Genomic DNA, 19,937 nt, shown 5'->3' on the forward strand with positions numbered 1-19,937 from the left:
TCAAGCCAGCGCATGTCCAGGCCCGTTTGAAGTTTGCCAATGACCATCTGGATGATCCAGAGGAGGAATGGGAGAAGGTCATGTGGTCTGATGAGACAAAAATATATATTTTTGGTGTAAACTCCACTCGCCGTGTTTGGAGGAAGAAGAAGGATGAGTACAACCCCAAGAACACCATCCCAACCGTGAAGCATGTAGGTGGAAACATCATTCTTTGGGGATGCTTTTCTGCAAAGGGGACAGTACGACTGCACCGTATTGAGGGGAGGATGGATGGGGCCGTGTATCGCGAGATCTTGGCCAACAACCTCCTTCCCTCAGTAAGAGCATTGAAGATGGGTCGTGGCTGGGTCTTCCAGCATGACAACGACCCGAAACACACAGCCAGGGTAACTAAGGAGTGGCTCCGTAAGAAGCATCTCAAGGTCCTGTAGTGGCCTAGCCAGTCTCCAGACCTGAACCCAATAGAAAATCTTTGGAGGGAGCTGAAAGTCCATATTGCCCAGCGACAGCCCCGAAACCTGAAGGATCTGGAGAAGGTCTGTATGGAGGAGTGGGCCAAAATCCCTGCTGCAGTGTGTGCAAACCTGGTCAAGACCTACAGGAAACGTATGATCTCTGTAATTGCAAACAAAGGTTTCTGTACCAAATATTAAGTTATGCTTTTCTGATGTATCAAATACTTAAGTCATGCAATAAAATGCAAATTAATTACTTAAAAATCATACAATGTGATTTTCTGGATTTTTGTTTTAGATTCCGTCTCTCACAGTTGAAGTGTACCTATGATAAAAATTACAGACTTCTACATGCTTTGTAAGTAGGAAAACCTGCAAAATCGGCAGTGTATCAAATACTTGTTCTCCCCACTGTATATACAGTACCAGTCAAAAGTTTGGACACACCTACTCATTCAAGGGTTTTTCTTAATTTTTTACTATTTTCTACATTTTAGAATAATAGTGAAGACATCAAAACGATGAAATAACACATATGTAATCATGTAGTAACCAAAAAATTGTTGAACAAATCAAAATATATTTTATATTTGAGATTCTTCAAATAGCTACCCTTTGCCTTGATGACAGCTTTGCACACACTTGGCATTCTCTCAACCAGCTTCATAAGGAATTATTTTCCACAGTCTTGAAGGAGTTCCCACATATGCTGAGCACTTGTTGGCTGCTTTTCCTTCACCCTGTGGTTCAACTCATCCCAAACCATCTCAATTGGGTTGAGGTCGGGTGATTTCTGGAGGCCATGTCATCTGATGCAGCATCCATCACTCTCCTTGGTCAAATAGCCCTTACACATCCTGGAGGTGTGTTTTGGGTCATTGCCCTGTTGAAAAACAAATGATAGTCCCACTAAGCCCAAACCAGATGGGATGGCGTCTCCCGAGTGGCGCAGTGGTCTAAGGCACTGCATCGCAGTGCTAGCTGTGCCACTAGAGATCCTGGTTCGTATCCAGGCTCTGTCGTAGCTGGCCGTGACCGGGAGAACAATGGGGCGGCGCACAATTGGCCCAGCGTCGTCTAGGGTAGGGGAGGAAATGGCCGGCAGGGATGTAGCTCAGTTGTTAGAGCATGGCGTTTGCAACGCCAGGGTTGTGGGTTCGATTCCCATGGGGTATGAAAAATTAAAAAAATAATGTAAGTCGCTCTGGATAAGAGCGTCAGCTAAATGACTAAAATGTAAATGTAATGGCGTATCGCTGCAGAATGCTGCGGTAGCCATGCTGGTTAAGTGTGCCTTGAATTCTAAATAAATCACAAACGGTGTCACCAGCAAAGCACCCCCATACCATCACACCACCTCCTCCGTGCTTCACGGTGGGAACCACACATGCAGTGATCATCCGTTCACCTACTCCGCATCTCACAAAGACACGGCGGTTGGAACCAAAAATCTCAAATTTGGACTCATCAGACCAAAGGACAGATTTACACCGGTCTAATGTCCATTGCTCGTGTTTCTTGGCCCAAGTAAGTCTCTTCTTCTTATTGGTGTCCTTTAATAGTGGTTTGCAGCAATTCAACCATTAAGGCCTGATTCACGCAGTCTTCTCTGAACAGTTGATGTTGAGATGTGTCTGTTACTTGAACTCTGAAGCATTTATTTGGGCTGCAATCTGAGGTGCAGTTAACTCTAATGAACTTAACCTCTGTAGCAGAGGTAACTCTGGGTCTTCCTTTCCTGTGGCGGTCCTCATGAGAGCCAGTTTCATGCCAAGAATGCCAAGAGTGTGCAAAGCTGTCATCAAGGAAAAGGGTGGCTACTTTGAAGAATCTCAAATCTCAAATATATTTTGATTTGTTTAACACTTTTTTGGTTACTACATGATTCCATATGTGTTATTTCATAAATTTGATGACTTCACTATTCCTCTACAATGTAGAAAATAGTAAAAATAAAGAATAACTTTTGAATGAGTAGGTGTGTCCAAACCTTTGACTGGTACTATATATATATATACACAGTTGAAGTCGGAAGTTTACATACACCTTAGCCAAATACATTTAAACTCAGTTTTTCACAATTCCTGACATTTAATCCTAGTAAAAATTCCCTGTCTTAGGTCAGTTAGGATCACCACTTTATTTTAAGAATGTGAAATGACAGAATAATAGTAGAGAGAATTATTTATTTCATATTTTATTTATTTCATCACATTCCCAGTGGGTCAGAAGTTTACATACACGCAATTAGTATTTGGTAACATTGCCTTTAAATTGTTTAACTTGGGTCAAACGTTTTGGTTAGCCTTCCACAAGCTTCCCACAATAAGTTGGGTGAATTTTGGCCCATTCCTCCTAACAGAGCTGGTGTAACTGAGTCAGGTTTGTAGGCCTCCTTGCTCGCACACGCTTTTTCACTTCTGCCCACACATTTTCTATAGGATTGAGGTCAGGGCTTTGTGATTGCCACTCCAATACCTTGACTTTGTAGTCCTTAAGCCATTTTGCCACAACTTTGAAAGTATGCTTGGGGTCATTGTCCATTTGGAAGACCCATTTGCGACCAAGCTTTAACTTCCTGACTGATGTCTTGAGATGTTGCTTCAATATATCCACATAATTTTCCTTCCTCATGATGCCATCTATTTTGTGAAGTGCACCAGTCCCTCCTGCAGCAAAGCACCCCCACAGCATGATGCTGCCACCCTCGTGCTTCACGGTTGGGATGGTGTTCTTCGGCTTGCAAGCATTCCCCTTTTTCCTCCAAACATAACGATGGTCATTATGGCCAAACAGTTCTATTTTTGTTTCATCAGACCAGAGGACATTACTCCAAAAAGTACGATCTTTGTCCCCATATGCATTTGCAAACCGTAGTCTGGCTTTTTTATGGCGGTTTTGGAGCCTTTTTTTTATGGCGGTTTTGGAGTGTCTTCTTCCTTGCTGAGCGGCCTTTTAGGTTATGTCGATGTAGGACTCGTTTTACTGTGGATATAGATACTTTTGTACCTGTTTCCTCCAGCATCTTCACAAGGTCGTTTGCTGCTGTTCTGGGATTGATTTACACTTTTTGCACCAAAGTACGTTCATCTCTAGGAGACAGAACGCGTCTCCTTCCTGAGCGGTATGACGGCTGCGTTGTCCCATGGTGTTTATACTTGCGTACTATTGTTTGTACAGATGAACGTGGTACCTTTAGGCGTTTGGAAAATGCTCCCAAGGATGAACCAGATTTGTGGAGGTCTACAATTTTCTTGGCTGATTTCTTTTGATTTTCCCATGATGTCAAGCAGAGGCACTGAGTTTGAAGGTAGGCCTTGAAATACATCCACAGGTACACCCCCAATTGACTCAAATGATGTCAATTAGCCTATCAGAAGCTTCTAAAGCCATGACATCATTTTCTGGAATTTTCCAAGCTGTTTAAAGGCACAGTCAACTTAGTGTATGTAAACTTCTGACCCACTGGAATTGTGATACAGTGAATTATAAGTGAAATTATCTGTCTGTTAACAATTGTTGGATAAATTACTTGTGTCATGCACAAAGTAGATGTCCTAACCGACTTGCCAAAACTATACTTTGTTAACAAGAAATGTGTGGAGTGGTTGAAAAACGAGTTTTAATGACTGCAACCTAAGTGTATGTAAAGTTCCGACTTCAACTGTATATATATATATATAGATATGGCAATGCGTATTATGTACAGTAATATAGACATACCTTTGTTTGGTTGTAGTGCGTAAAATATCCGTTTTTCTCTTGATTGTGTCCCATTCGATGGCAACTGTCGGATGCATGGTGCTCATGACAGGAACATTCTTTCTAGCCTTGCATTGGTATAGTGTGAATGTTGTCTTGTCATTCTTCAGCACCGCTGTGGAGTACAACGGCTGTGCAGGTGCCTTATTTTGCGCTGAGAGAGGGAGCCCCCGTCTCGCTTTGTTGATGGTGCCGACCAGGCTTGTTTTATTTGCAAGCAACTTGTTCGCCAATGACAGTGAAGTGGAGAAGTTGTCCATTTCTTCCTCACCATCTGAGTCGCTTTCATCAGATCTTGTAGCAACGCTAACGCAGCATGTGCATCCATTCGGCGTGTTCTTCTTGCCATTGTAAATGATGCACGTTGTCACTGTGTACTCCAAGTAGGCCAAAGTAGACTGATTAGACTGCTTTGATTCAGTGGACTGATACAGGGTACATACCATTTTGAGATTAGAATTAGAAGATACCAATACGATAGAATGGCCCGCCCTGTTCTTCATTCACAATTGGTGATTACATAATGATGCATTGTCCGCTTCCCCTCACTCATCAACTCACCCATTCTCCCCCATCGTACTTTACTTCATTTATTTCATCTGTTGTTATATGCATGAAATTAGTGTCCGTTTAGGTTCAGTTTCGAAGGCAAATATCGGGGTGATTATCAACTGGGCACTGTCGGGAGAAGGAGCAGAGCAGACCCTGCTGTCGGGAGAAGGAGGGGCAACGGGGGAAAACTAGTCAAAAAATGCAATGCCCTTCTAAAACGGGTTATAACTCCAGATCTGTTTGTGATATTACAATTCTAACAACGACAGTGTGTTATATAGACTTATTTGGAAAAAGTCAAGGATGGAGAGGGGCATGATTTTAAAAATGGCAGAGTAAAATGACTGCTTTAGCAGTTCTAGTGTTAAGGGAACATTCCTGTTGATTTGAACAGAGCAGAGCAGGCAGGTGTCGTCTCTGTTACTGTGTCCTAGAGGGGCAGACAGATGGCATGCAATATTGCTACAGTGACTGGAGAGCTGGTCTCCTAACCTCGGGTTGCGGGTTCAAATCCCAGGCGATTTGAAACTTCCATAGCCCTCAGCACCAGCTCATTTCAACCCTCCCAACCATCTGGCCAAACAGCATGGAGAAATATGAATAATTAGCGTATGCATAATGCTTAGTGAAGTGTTTGGCTATCTCTTGTTTTTGCACAGGGTGTCTGTTCTGGCGTTATGTGTGTTTTTTTGTATTAGTTGAAACAATAACCACGGTTATGTCTGTCATCTCTGCAGGCCACGGAGAGCGAGATGGGTGACGTGGACCTGTCGGGGCTCCCGGAGGCGGCGGTGGACTCTGAAGAAGAGGAGGAGGAGGATGAAGACCTGGAGAGGACGTCAGACACCCTGTTGGGTAGAGACCTTGTCAGGGAGTGTCTGGAGAAGGACCCCGTGGACCGCAACGATGATGACATCGGTGAGCTGCACACAACATTCTCCCCTGAATACCCCCTTTACTCAGTCTGTCTCTCTCTCTCTCTCTCTCTCTCTCTCTCTCTCTCTCTCTCACACTTTCTCTCTCTCACACACACTCCCACACCCCCTCCCTCTGTTTCTATAAATACTAAGGGCCTTCCCTGTTTAATTCACGTTTTATTTTTGCGCGGGCAATCAGCCGGGCCACCTCATTATTAGTGCAGTCCTGAGGGAGGGGGAAGCTGCATGCCCACACATCAGAGGACCCAGAGAGAGGCCTGCCTGGGGGCTGTTGGATGCATGGGTTGAAAGTCTCCTTTGCTGTTGGCTTGTTAGGCAGTAGGCACCGCAGACCCACAGTTGCGGACCTGCAGACCCACTGAGATATGAGGAAATGGGGAGGGGGGGCCTTTTACAGAGAGTGAGGCTGGTGTGGCTGCACTACTGCAGGCTGGAGTCAGGTCACCCTGTTCTAGGGCACTGGTGTAACTAGAGACTAGAGGCTGCATGGGAACAGGACGTAATGCCTCCTCAGTCAGAGTGAGAGAATAGGACACAATCCTTGCTTCCGGACAAGCTAAACACCTTCTTCACCCACTTTAAGGATAATACAGTGCCACTGATGCGGCCCGCTGTCAAGGACTGTGGGCTCTCCTTCTCCTTGGCCGACGTGAGTAAGACATTTAAGCGTGTTAACCCTCGCAAGGCTGCCGGCCCAGATGGCATCCCTAGCTGCGTCTTCAGAGCATGCGCAGACCAGCCGGCTGGTGTGTTTACGGACATATTCAATCTCTTCCTATCCCAGTCTGCTGTCCCCACATGCTCAATAGATCCACAGATGATGAAATCGCCATCACACTGCACACTGCCCTACATGCTTCCTTGTCCCTCTACCCAAGAAAGCAAAGGTAACTGAACTAAATGACTATCACCGCGTAGCACTCACTTCTGTCATCATGAAGGGCTTTGAGAGACTAGTCAAGGATCACATCACCTCTACCTTACCTGCCACCCTAGACCCACTTCAATTTGCTTACCGCCTCAATAGATCCACAGATGATGCAATCGCCATCAAAATGCACACTGCCCTATCCGATCTGGACAAGAGGAATACCTATGTAAGAATGCTGTTCATTGACTATAGCTCAGCATTCAACACCATAGTACCCTCCAAGCTCATCATTAAGCTTGAGACCCTGGGTCTGAACCCCGCCCTGTGCAACTGGATCCTGGACTTCCTGACAGGCTGCCCCCAGGTGGTGAAGGTAGGAAAAACACCTCCAATTCGCTGATCCTCAACACTGAGGCCCCACAAGGGTGCGTGCTCATCCCCCTCCTGTACTCCATGTTCATCCACAACTGCGTGGCCAAGCATGCCTCCAACTCAATCATCAAGTTTGCAGATGACACAACAGTAGTAGGCTTGATTACCAACAATGACGAGACCGCTTACAGGGAGGAGGTGAGGGCTCTGGGAGTGTGGTACCAGGAAAATAACCTCTCACTCACTCAACAAAACAAAACAAAGGAGATGATTGTGGACTTCAGGAAACAGCAGAGGGAACACCCCCCTATCCACGTCAACGGGACCGCAGTGGAGAAGGTGGAAAGCTTCAAGTTCCTCGGCGTACACTGACAAACTGAAATGGTCCACCCACACAGACAGCAACAGCGCCTCTTCAACCTCAGGATGTGGCTTGGCACCTAAATCCCTCACAAACTTTACAGAGAGAGCATCCTGTCGGGCTGTATCACTGCCTGGTACGGCAACTGCACCGCCAGCAACCGCAGGGCTCTCCAGAGGGTGGTGTGGTCTGCCCAACGCATCACCGGGGGCAAACTACCTGCCCTCCAAGACACCTACAGCACCTGATGTCACAGGAAGGACAAAAAGATCATTAAGGACAACAACCACCCGAGCCACTGCATGTTCACCCCGCTATCATCCAGCAGGCGAGGTCAATACAGGTGCATCAAAGCTGGGCCCGAGAGACTGTTAAATAGCCTTCACTAGCACATTAGAGGCTGCTGCCTATATACAGAGATTAGAAATCACTGGCCACTTTAATAAATGGAACACTAGCCACTTTAATAATGTTTACATATCTTGCATTACTCATCTCATATGTATTTCCTGTATTCTATACTATTCTACTGTATCTTAGTCTATGCCGCTCTGACTTTGCTCGTCTATATATTTATTTATATATTCTTAATTCCATTGCTTTACTTAGATTTGTGTGTATTGGGTATATGTTGTGAAATTGTTAGATATTACTTGTTAGATATTACTACACTGTCGGAGCTAGAAACACAAGCATTTCGCTACACACGCAATAACATCTGCTAAACACATGTATGTGACCAATAAATGTTTGAGGTGCTACATTCTTATCAGTAACACAGCTGATCAGACCACAGCTCACTCACTTTTCACTCACTCTTTGTCTGTTTTTGTCCAACTCTTTTCTTCTACTGTACCTCCCATATGCTATTTTATGTTGCCTCCTTATTCTCTGTTAAAATGCAAAATCTTCTCTTCATTTATTACTTTCTCGCCTGGGATTTATCTGCCATTGAAATCATTGGGCGGGCCACCTAAGCGTTTTTTCAGGTCACCTAAAAATTTGATGGATAACACTTTCAGTGTTAACTTAAACGACTAAAACGAGATATAAAGTACACTACCAGTCAAAAGTTTGGACACACCTACTCATTCAATGGTTTTTGTTTTTTTAAACTATTTTTTACATTGTAGAATAATAGTGAAGACATCAAAACTATGAAAGAACACATAAATTCAAATAGCCACCCTTTGCCTTGATGACAGCTTTGCACACTTGGCATTCTCTCAACCAGCTTCATGAGGTAGTCACCTGGAATGCATTTCAATTAACAGGTTTGCCTTCTTAAAAGGAAATTTGTGGAATTTCTTTCCTTCTTAATGCGTTTGAGCCGATCAGTTGTGTTGCGACAAGTTACGGGGGGGTAAAAGACCAAGTCCATATTATGGCAAGAACAGCTCAAATAAGCAAAGAGAAAAGACAGTCCATCATTAATTTAAGACATGAAGGTCAGTCAATACGGAACATTTCAAGATCTTTGCAAGTTTCTTCAAGTGCAGTCGCAAAAACCATCAAGCGCTATGATGAAACTGGCTCTCATGAGGACCGCCACAGGAATGGAAGACCCAGAGTTACCTCTGCTGCAGAGGATAAGAGTTACCAGCCTCAGAAATTGCAGCCCAAATTAATACTTAACAGAGTTCAAGTCACAGACACATCTCAACATCAACTGTTCAGAGGGGACTGTGTGAATCAGGCTTTCATGGTCGAATTGCTGCAAATAAACAACTTCTAAAGGACACCAAAAAGAAGAAGAGACCTGCTTGGGCCAAGAAACACGAGCAATGGACATTACACCGGTGGAAATTTGTCCTTTGGTCTGGAGTCCAAATTGGAGATGTTTGGTTCCATCCGCCGTGTCTTTGTGAGATGCGGTATGGGTGACCGGATGATCTCCGCATGTGTAGTTCCCACCCTAAAGCATGGAGGAGGTGTTATTGTGTGGGGGTGCTTTGCTGGTGACACTGTCTGTGATTTATTTAGAGTTCAAGGCACACTTAACCAGCATAGCTACCGCAGCATTCTGCAGCGATACGCCATCCCATCTGGTTTGGGCTTAGTGGGACTATCATTTGTTTTTCAACAGGACAATGACCCAACACACCTCCAGGCTGTATAAGGGCTATTTTACCAAGAAGTAGAGTGATGGAGTGCTGCACCAGATGACCTGGCCTCCACAATATCCCAACCTCCACCCAATTGAGATGGTTTGGGATGAGTCGGACGGCAGATTGAAGGAAAAGCAGCCAACAAGTGCTCAGCATATGTGGGAACTCCTTCAAGACTGTTGGAAAAGCATTCCAGGTGAAGCTGGTTGAGAGAATGCCAAGAGTCCAAACTTTTGACTGGTACTGTATGTAGAAAAGATAAGGGACCTATATAATTATTTTATACATAATCTTTGAGAACTAACAATCACCAAGATAAAAGCTAGATAGTCAGGGAGAATTGAAAATTCCCAAAACAATGTCCCAAAACAATGAATTTAGTAGTATAGATTTTGTTATTGTATTTGAACAAAAGATCACAGCATTAGCCATGGCAAAATGCATAGAATTCCAGGGAATTTGCTTTAAAAGCAAAGAAAATCTACTCCGCCAACATGGGGGCCTCTAAAATTGTATCTAAAATTCAGCCGCGCCGACCGCGCCCCCTGCCACGCCCACCACCTAAGCCCCTTTTTGATTCAGAAAAAACCCTTCTCTCCTTGTCTCCCCTCTCATGTTCTCTCTCTCCTTTCTCCCCCATCCAGAACAACTGTTGGAGTTCATGCACCAGCTGCCAGCCTTTGCCAACATGACCATGTCAGTGCGGAGGGACCTGTGTACTGTCATGGTGTTTGAGGTGGTGGAGCAGGCGGGGACCATAATCCTAAAGGACAAACAGGAGGTACGGACCATAGCCAGAACACACACCTTCCTGATCAACCATTCCACATCACTAGAGCTAGGAATTTTTCCTGACCATGTAACGTTACCAGGAAAACGTTTGGGATGTAGTTATATGGGCTATAACTAGGGCCCAGAGTTTTCCCTGGTCTGATTACGTGGTAACATTATTCCATCCTGTAACAGCAGCCACCAGTGATCACATCCACATCTCTAAAACACCATATTTCATCCTATAGCCGCAGGTTTCATCTCCAAATGAATGGGATGTACAGTATGTAGCCAACTGCCCAAGTTAACTCTGTTCAAAGCCATGCAGGAAACTTGCTGCAGAGCAGCAACCGTCAATCATTTAACCAGACTTACAGAACTAATTAATTGAGTTACATGCCTGAGAAAAAGGGAATCTTTCACGGCTGTCTGCAAAAGGCAGCGCCCAGCCGACAACATAATATATTACATTGAATGGCCTCACCACTTACTTTAGCACAAGTGGATGGGATCTGCGTCAATAATGTGAATCTACACACACACAGGTGTGTAAAGCAGGGGACAGCTACACAAGGCGATGTGCGTGTGTGAGTTCAGTATGTTAGACAGGTTGGCGATGCTAGATTTCCTAGACCTGCTGCCTGGCCTGGTCTGCTGTGGGCTGGTGTGAAGGTCAGAGGGAATCAGTCAGCCTTCACTGCAGCGTCCTTAACACTGCTACGAGACAATGAGGAGGCGAGAAAATAGATAGTAGAGGGTAGGGGGGGAAAGGTGAAGGCAGCTCATCACATTTCCTCCATCTCCCTCCTTCACAATGCTTCCCTGTGATAAAGCTTTGCCTGTCTGTGTTCCACTTTGAAAAGCCTTTATTGCCTTCATGGTTGAAAGCCATGTTCAGCCATCTCATAGAGTTACTGTGGATGTAAGCTAGATGTTAATCTCTTCGACGAGCACTTCCCTGCCTGCAGAGTTCTGCACACACCTCACCCTTAGTCTGCAGTCTGATATTGGACTTCAGTGTGTTATATTCTAAGCACATTAGTGCAGAGATTCATAAGGTTGGAAAACACACTTCACTTTTGGAGAACCTCTTCTATTCACTCAAACTCTGTATTCCACATACAGAGACATATTATAATACCAGGCAACAATGAATCTTTTGAGTGAAGCTCCATGAAAGCATCTCCTCTATTATGACGTTCAGCCAGCCAGTCAGTCAGTCCCTGTTTTAGTGATGGTGTTTGGCACTGCTGCTGTCATCACTGTGCAACCCCCCCCCCCAGCTGGACCTGTGGTATGTGATCCTGAAGGGGTCGGTGGAGATCAGCCACACAGACAGCCGCATGGAGACCCTCTGCATGGGCAACAGTTTCGGAATCTCCCCCTCCCTGGACAAGCAGTACATGAGCGGAGTGGTACGCACCAAGGGGGACGATTGCCAGGTGAGATACTATTCTCTCATATAATTATTTAGACTCCTAGCATCTGGACTCTTAGGTCTGAGTCTCAAATCACACCCTATTTCCTATATAGTGCACTACGGGCCCTGGGAGCCTAATGGAGCCTGCTCAAAAGTAGTACACTATATCGGGATTAGGGTTGCCATTTCAATGTGAAATTGAATCAGACTGCTATTATAACCCTATTATACTGAACAAGGAGCAGCCTCATCGAGAAATTAAATGGGAACTGTTCTTTCCCTTTTGCCATCGGGTTGGAAGATTAAGATGGCGGTGTTCTTGTATTCCTTGGAAATATAGAGATGAGTGGTATAAACGGTGTAGTATTGGTATCTATGGTGTAAATGTAAGTGATGCTACAGAGGTTTTGTATAATTTCAGCCAGTAGTTTTCAAAGTAGCACCCACGAGCCAAAATGGGTCCCCGAAAATTGTGCACAATTGTGTGCAACGTATTCCTTTTCTATGATATGTTACGTCCTGCAATAGAAAATAATAATAATCTGCAATTCATATGATACAGTGGGGAAAAAAAGTATTTAGTCAGCCACCAATTGTGCAAGTTCTCCCACTTAAAAAGATGAGAGAGGCCTGTAGTTTTCATCATAGGTACACGTCAACTATGACAGACAAAATGAGAAAATACATTCCAAAAAATCACATTGTAGGATTTTTTATGAATTTATTTGCAAATTATGGTGGAAAATAAGTATTTGGTCAATAACAAAAGTTTCTCAATACTTTGTTATATACCCTTTGTTGGCAATGACACAGGTCAAACGTTTTCTGTAAGTCTTCACAAGGTTTTCACACACTGTTGCTGGTATTTTGGCCCATTCCTCCATGCAGATCTCCTCTAGAGCAGTGATGTTTTGGGGCTGTCGCTGGGCAACACGGACTTTCAACTCCCCTCCAAAGATTTTCTATGGGGTTGAGATCTGGAGACTGGCTAGGCCACTCCAGGACCTTGAAATGCTTCTTACGAAGCCACTCCTTCGTTGCCCGGGCGGTGTGTTTGGGATCATTGTCATGCTGAAAGACCCAGCCACGTTTCATCTTCAATGCCCTTGCTGATGGAAGGAGGTTTTCATTCAAAATCTCACGATACATGGCCCCATTCATTCTTTCCTTTACACGGATCAGTCGTCCTGGTCCCTTTGCAGAAAAACAGCCCCAAAGCATGATGTTTCCACCCCCATGCTTCACAGTAGGTATGGTGTTCTTTGAATGCAACTCAGCATTCTTTGTCCTCTAAACACGACGAGTTGAGTTTTTACCAAAATGTTATATTTTGGTTTCATCTGACCATATGACATTCTTCCAATCCTCTTCTGGATCATCCAAATGCACTCTAGCCAACTTCAGACGGGCCTGGACATGTACTGGCTTGAGCAGGGGGACACATCTGGCACTGCATGATTTGAGTCCCTGGCGGCGTAGTGTGTTACTGATGGTAGGCTTTGTTACTTTGGTCCCAGCTCTCTGCAGGTCATTCACTAGGTCCCCCCGTGTGGTTCTGGGATTTTTGCTCACCGTTCTTGTGATCATTTTGACCCCACGGGGTGAGATCTTGCGTGGAGCCCCAGATCGAGGGAGATTATCAGTGGTCTTGTATGTCTTCCATTTCCTAATAATTGCTCCCACAGTTGATTTCTTCAAACCAAGCTGCTTACCTATTGCAGATTCAGTCTTCCCAGCCTGGTGCAGGTCTACAATTTTGTTTCTGGTGTCCTTTGACAGCTCTTTGGTCTTGGCCATAGTGGAGTTTGGAGTGTGACTGTTTGAGGTTGTGGACAGGTGTCTTTTATACTGATAACAAGTTCAAACAGGTGCCATTAATACAGGTAACAGTGGAGGACAGAGGAGCCTCTTAATGAAGAAGTTACAGGTCTGTGAGAGCCAGAAATCTTGCTTGTTTGTAGGTGACCAAATACTTATTTTCCACCATAATTTGCAAATAAATTCATTAAAAATCCTACAATGTGATTTTCTTTTCTCAATTTGTCTGTCATAGTTGACGTGTACCTATGATGAAAATTACAGGCCTCTCTCATCTTTTTAAGTGGGAGAACTTGCACAATTGGTGGCTGACTAAATACTTTTTTCCCCCACTGTATGTTACGAATTCCAATTCGTAGAATGTTACACATTTGTAAGTGCTTAAGGTCCTGTTTAATCTCTTGAAAATTGTGTTGGTTTTCACAAGCGAAGGAGGGCTATGTTGAAGAGCTGTTGCTTAGTCATACAGAAGAGGAACTTGGTCTTAATATAGAGATAGGAGGCAGCAGTAGTAAAAGTAGCCTGCCACTCGAGAACTGGTTTGAGCAACTCTCTCTGTTACTACCCAGTTTCTACACAAACCTGTCTAGTTCCTTCAAGAGCTCTTTCACCAGAAGCACTGTTTTCTGTCACTGTTTCAGACCCTGAACAGCAGCTCAGTGAGACGGCCGCATGCAGAGGTGAACGCTAGCCAGGGGTGTGTAGCTTGACCGTTCAGCCAGGTGAATGTTAGCTAGGGGAGAGTAGCAGGACCAAGATAGCATACTGTGGCTAGTGTTTACTATCATAGCTGGACCAGTTGCCAAGGGAGTGTAGCTAGTCTGTTAGCTTGTAGACTAGCATTGCTGGACCAGTAGCTAGTGGAGCGTGGCTGGACCATTAGCACTAGCCACCAGTCATCCTTCCCTGCCATGCCTCTCTCCTGCTCCCGGGACTCTTTTGTGTTGCTGTTTGAGTACCCAGTTTTAGTGCAGAGCACCAGGCTCCTGTACTGTAAATTCACCCGCTGTCCCCATGTCATTGTGGACCAGTTTGTGTGCATTGCCCAAGAGGACTACTGGCGTATCCTCAACCATGTGGAGAAGAACACACACAAGGTGGAGGAGGAGGGAGAGATCGTCATGGTGAAGGAGCATCGGGAGTTGGACCGCAGCGGCACCAGGAAAGGACACATCGTCATCAAGGTGAGGCAGGAAGTATAAGAGTTAAAGGGCCGGACACAGATTAGGCTATCCCTAGTCCTGGATGGTAATCTGTCTGAGAAATCAGCCTAAAATTGTTATTATTGGCTGGTTTGAATGTATGCATTGCTGAGACTACCTAGCTGTGACCACCACATGGTTCTACTATTGCGCCTGTAGATGCTATTGTTTTTGCATGTGTCCTATTGTCCAGCCCCTTAATCGATCTCCAACACTCGGTAAACAGCCAGCTATTGATCTACTAATGGACTAGACTGATTTCCTTGTCTTCATCTCCTAAGACTCCTTCGCTCCCCCAAACACCTACAGTATAGATGGGTTGCTGCTGCTGATCTGCGGAGTGATCCTCGCTTCTGTATTCTCTTGTCTTTAAATCATTTGAAAACTGCTGACTTGAATTACTATTCCCCTAAAAAAAACACTTGGTTTCTGGTCAGGTGACCGCTCACACAAGGTTTGCTTTGAAGTGCTATCCTTTCAGCCAATTCCATATTTTCTTTTTTTAAATGAAGTAATCCAAGTCTTAATTGCCGCTGAGGGGACTAATAAAGTTGTATTGGATTGAATTGAGAGTTGGAATGCAGTCGTGATTAATGTGTGTCTGTCCACTCAGGGCACCCCAGAGCGTCTGATATTGCACCTGGTGGAGGAGCCATCGGTGGTTGACCCCACCTACATCGAAGACTTCCTCCTCACCTACCGAACCTTCCTCTCCAGCCCCATGGAGGTCGGCAAGAAGCTACTCGAGTGGTTCAAAGTCGACAGCCTCAGAGACACGGTGTGTACACTACTGTGTGTGTGTGTGCGCGTGCACATGTGTGTGTGTGCGTTGTGCCGGCTTCTTTATGTGAAGGCATGTTTGTACTACACAGTAATCAATACAACTTGTGCCAGGTCAGCATTCTTGGGTGTAAGGGGGATTTGTCCTGTCGAGATACTCTCATAGTCCATAAATGATTTAACATAAGATTAGTCTTGTGCTGTCAATAGTCTTTATCGAGATGTCACTTGTCGTGTAATCATTCTTCCTCTTAAAAGGGCCCTTCCCCTCAAAGAGTGTCACTGTTTGTAGCTCTGTCTGCGGTATGGTTGCTGCATTGTGAGCAAAGATTACCTTTGCTTTAGATTGGAACAACGCTACACTTATATTTTCAGCCACTGCTTTTCCGGACCCTTGCAGTTCAAAGAAAGGTTACGGAGAAATATGATACATTGCCTTCAGAAAGTATTTATACGCCTTGAGTTATTCCACATTTTGTTGTGTTACAGCCTGAATTCAAAATGGATGACATCGTTTTTTTTTCTCTTACCCATCTACACACAATACCCCATAATGACAAGGTGAAAACATGTTTTTAGAAATGTTAGCAAATTTAGTGAAAATTAAATACAGAAACCTCTCATTTACATAAGTATTCACACCCCTGAGTTAGTACTTTGTAGAAGCACCTTTGGCGGAGATTACAGCTTTGAGTCGTCTTGGGTATGTCTGTATCAGCTTTGCACATCTGGATTTGGGGATTTTCTACCATTCTTCCTTGCAGATTTTCTCAAACTCTGTTGTTAGATGGGGAGCCGCAGTGAACAGCAATCTTCAAGTCTTTTCACAGATTTTGAATGGGCTTAAAGTCTGGGCTTTGGCTGGACCACTCAAGACTTTCACATTCTTGTTCTGAAGCCATTCCAGCATTGCTTTGACTGAATGCTTACGGTCATTGTCCTGTTAGAACGTAAATGTTCACCCCAGTCTAAGGTCGTCTGCTCTCTGAAGCAGATTCTCATCAAGGATTTGCCTCTATTTGGCTCCATTCATTGTTCCCCCTATCCTTACCAGTCTCCCAGTCCTAATGCTGCCACCACCATGCCTCACGGTAGGGATGGTGTTAGATGGGTGATGAACTGTGCCTGGTTTTCTCCAGACATAGCGCTTTGCATTCAGGCCAAAGAGTAAACACATTTTTTATCAGACCACAGAATCTGTTGCCTTATGATCTCAGTCTTTCCCGTGCCTTTTTGCAAACTCCAGATGTGCTGTCATGTGCCTTTTTCTCAGGAGTGGCTTCCATCTGGCCACTCTCCCATAAAACCCAGATTGGTGAAGTGCTGTAGAGACTGTTGTCCTTCTGGCAGGGTCTCCCATCTCAGCCAAGGAACTTTGTAGTTCTGTCAGAGCGGTCATTGGGTTCTTGGTTACCTTCTTGACCAAGGTCCTTCTTGCCCGGTTGCTCAGTTTGGTTGGACGGCCAGCTCTAGGCAGAGACTGGGTAGTTCCATATTTTTTCCATTTCCCAATGATGGAGACCACTGTGCTCTTGGAAACGTTCAACACTCTAGAAATTGTTTTATACCCTTCCCCAGATATATGCCTCTTCACAATAATATCTCTGAGATCTACGGACAGTTCTTTGAACTTCATGGTATAGTTTCTTCTCAGGCATGCACTGTCAACTGTGGTACCTTATATAGACAGGTTTGTTTCTTTCTAATTCATGTCCAAACAATTAAATTGGCCACAGGTGGACTCCAATCAAGTTGTAGTGAAATCTCAAGGATGATCAAAATAAATTGTATGCACCTGAGCTCAATTTGGAGTATCATAGTAAAGGGATGTGAATACTTATGTAAATGAGTTTTCACTTTGTCATTATGGAGTATTGTGTGTAGATTGTAAAAAATATATTTAATCCATTTTGAATTCAAGTTGTAACACAACAAAATGTGGAATAAGTCAAGGGGTATGAATACTTCCTGAAGGCACTGTATCTTTAGCCTCAGCTAAAATTGAATGTTTGATCGTTGGAGCTTGCTGCTTTTTAGAAATGTACAGGATTCTCTATGAAGTTTGTTGAATAAGCTTTGACAGCCTTGTGTTTCGCTGTGCAGGTGACACGGATAGTGTTGTTATGGGTGAACAACCATTTCAACGACTTTGAAGGTGACCCAGCCATGACAAGGTTCCTTGAAGACTTTGAGAAGCTGCTGGAAACCACAGTAAGATCACCTTTCCCATATTGTGTCTATACTAATGGTGTGTCCCAAATGGCACCCTATTCCCTATAGTGTACTACTTTTGACCAAAGCACTATGAGCACTGGTCAAAAGTAGTGCACTATATAATGAATAGGGAGCCATTTTGGATGCAACCTCTGCTGAACATAATGTGCATTGACCTCAAGGCGTTCACATCTTCACTAAACTAAAGCCTCACACCTTGAGCTTCACTCTGTGGTCAGACAGACATGCAATCAATCTTCTGTCTGTGGGTGTAACAACTCTGTGGTTGAACCAGATGTTAGCTGTTAGCCCAGGTCAGTTGAGTGAGTGAGTAGGTGTTGAAACCTTTTCTGTTCCTTTAGAAAATGAAGGGTCACCTGAGGCTACTGAACATAGCGTGTGCAGCCAAGGCCAAGTGGAGGCAGATCACCCTGCAGAAACCATCCAGAGAGTCCCCGCTCTACTTCAGCCTGCATGGCGGCAGCGAGAGGGGCTTCGGCATCTTCGTCGAGTCAGTGGAGGAGGGTAGCAAGGCCGCGGAGGCTGGACTCAAACGGGGAGACCAGGTAGGAGAAGTGTTGTAATGTTTTTGTATTGTATTTTTTATATTCAAAAAAATACATTTCATAGTGTTCAGACTGCTGTTCAGATGCCATTTGTGGGTAGTTTCAGTAACTAGTGCAGTTGACTCAAAGCTCTCTTTATTTTCCTCCTTCAGATAATGGAGATCAATGGTCAGAACTTTGAGAACATCTCCTACGCCAAAGCTATGGACTTCCTGAGGAACAACACACACCTCTCCCTCACAGTCAAGACCAACATCTTCGGTTAGTACAATCTGTCCTCTTACCAAAACGAGGATTATTTCATTAACGATGCAGGACCATCTGAAATTAAAATGACAGATGTTAACAGTGGTCTGTACCTGGGTCAGTACCTGTGGCCAGTCATGTGTTGGGTTGCAAAATGCTTGTAACTTTCTCAAATTTCCCAAGTCTTCCAACCATACTTTCTGGAAAACCTGGGAATTTGGCAAAAGTTACCAGGATTTTGCAACCCTAGTTCTGTGACTGCGTCTTGCCAGCCACCCACTATCCCTCCTCTCCTCTCCCCAGTGTTCAAAGAGCTGCTGAGCCGGATTGTTCACGAGAAGAAGAATGGCGGTCCCCACATCCCTAAGATCCAGGAGAAGAAGTGTAACCGCTTCTCCATCCCAGACCTGCCCGGAGACATGGAGTTCCCCACAGACCACAAGGCCACCAAGAAGATGAAGGCCAACACCGTTTCTGGAGGACGGAACAAGATCAGGAAGATGCTAGAGAAGACCCGCTTCAGCATCCTACCACCTAAGCCCTTCAGGTAGGAGAGTGTTGTGTTGTAGTTGTTTTATATTCACTGGGCTTTAAGATGAAAGGGAGTCCATCATCATCATCATCCTCAATTTCGCTCCATATCAATGACAGCTGGACCGTTCTCTGTTGTTCTACCCCTAAAAGCTTTTTTAAAGTTATTGTAGATTAAAGGAAAAGCTTTTTGGGGAGGGTCTGTTCTTTGAAAACCTAAACATGCAATTTTAGTCTGATTTCATACCTTCCAGAGGACTCATTATGATCCATAGTGTTTCAGTGCAGAGTGAGAACGAAACAGTGTTAATTGCCCAGGGAGACGTTGGCAACGCTCTCACATAAAGTTCTTCCTTTCCCCTCCACGCACGCTCTGCTCTGTCAGCTCATCTAGTGTAATTACCCTCCATTTCATGAAACCGTTTAGCATCATTGAGCCATTGATCTGCCATAGCCAACCAACAACTGTATCTAAATCACAACGCTTTTATTCATGTTTTATTCCATTTACTCTGAGGGGACTTAAAGAGAGTGGAGATGAGAGACTGATTGGGGAGCATCAGGCTTCATTAGTAGCTTATTATAGACAGACAACATTATAGAATGTGGTAGTAGTGCACCGCGGCGGATGCTAGTTGCTAGCGACTATGGTAAACTTCATCAACAGCTCTATGTGTGGTTGTTCTTCGTGCTGGGGTAGTGAAGTCAGTGTATGATTTAAGATGTCAGTCACTTCTGATGCTTGTCTTTATGCTGTCATCTCAATAGGCTGCTGATGAGATGGAACATGTCCTCTTCTCTCTACTTAGGCTGTGTCCAAAATGACACCCTATTCCCCACTTTTGCTTTGACCAGGGCCCATAGGGAATAGTGTGCCATTTGGGACACAGACTTAGTTTAATGAACAGTGGCGAAGACCGTACAGGGCAAGCACAGGTCTCCGTCTTTATTCCACTGGTGTGATACT

General features: G+C 44.5%; 1 protein-coding gene across 4 annotated transcripts in view; it reads left to right on the forward strand.

Annotated features, from left to right (window-relative positions):
- Nucleotides 1-19,937, forward strand: part of LOC121574010 (rap guanine nucleotide exchange factor 6) — a 159,030-nt gene that overhangs the window by 108,127 nt on the left and 30,966 nt on the right. For all 4 annotated transcript variants that reach the window (XM_041886512.2, XM_041886513.2, XM_045222660.1 and 1 more), the window contains exons 8-16: nt 5,510-5,690; nt 10,067-10,203; nt 11,477-11,635; nt 14,463-14,615; nt 15,247-15,411; nt 17,517-17,624; nt 17,990-18,193; nt 18,346-18,454; nt 18,743-18,986. In XM_041886512.2, coding sequence (XP_041742446.2) covers nt 5,510-5,690; nt 10,067-10,203; nt 11,477-11,635; nt 14,463-14,615; nt 15,247-15,411; nt 17,517-17,624; nt 17,990-18,193; nt 18,346-18,454; nt 18,743-18,986 — 1,460 coding nt within the window. The remainder of the gene's footprint in view (nt 1-5,509; nt 5,691-10,066; nt 10,204-11,476; nt 11,636-14,462; nt 14,616-15,246; nt 15,412-17,516; nt 17,625-17,989; nt 18,194-18,345; nt 18,455-18,742; nt 18,987-19,937) is intronic.

This window comes from Coregonus clupeaformis, chromosome 9, assembly GCF_020615455.1.
Source record: "Coregonus clupeaformis isolate EN_2021a chromosome 9, ASM2061545v1, whole genome shotgun sequence".
Lineage (NCBI taxonomy): Eukaryota > Metazoa > Chordata > Actinopteri > Salmoniformes > Salmonidae > Coregonus > Coregonus clupeaformis.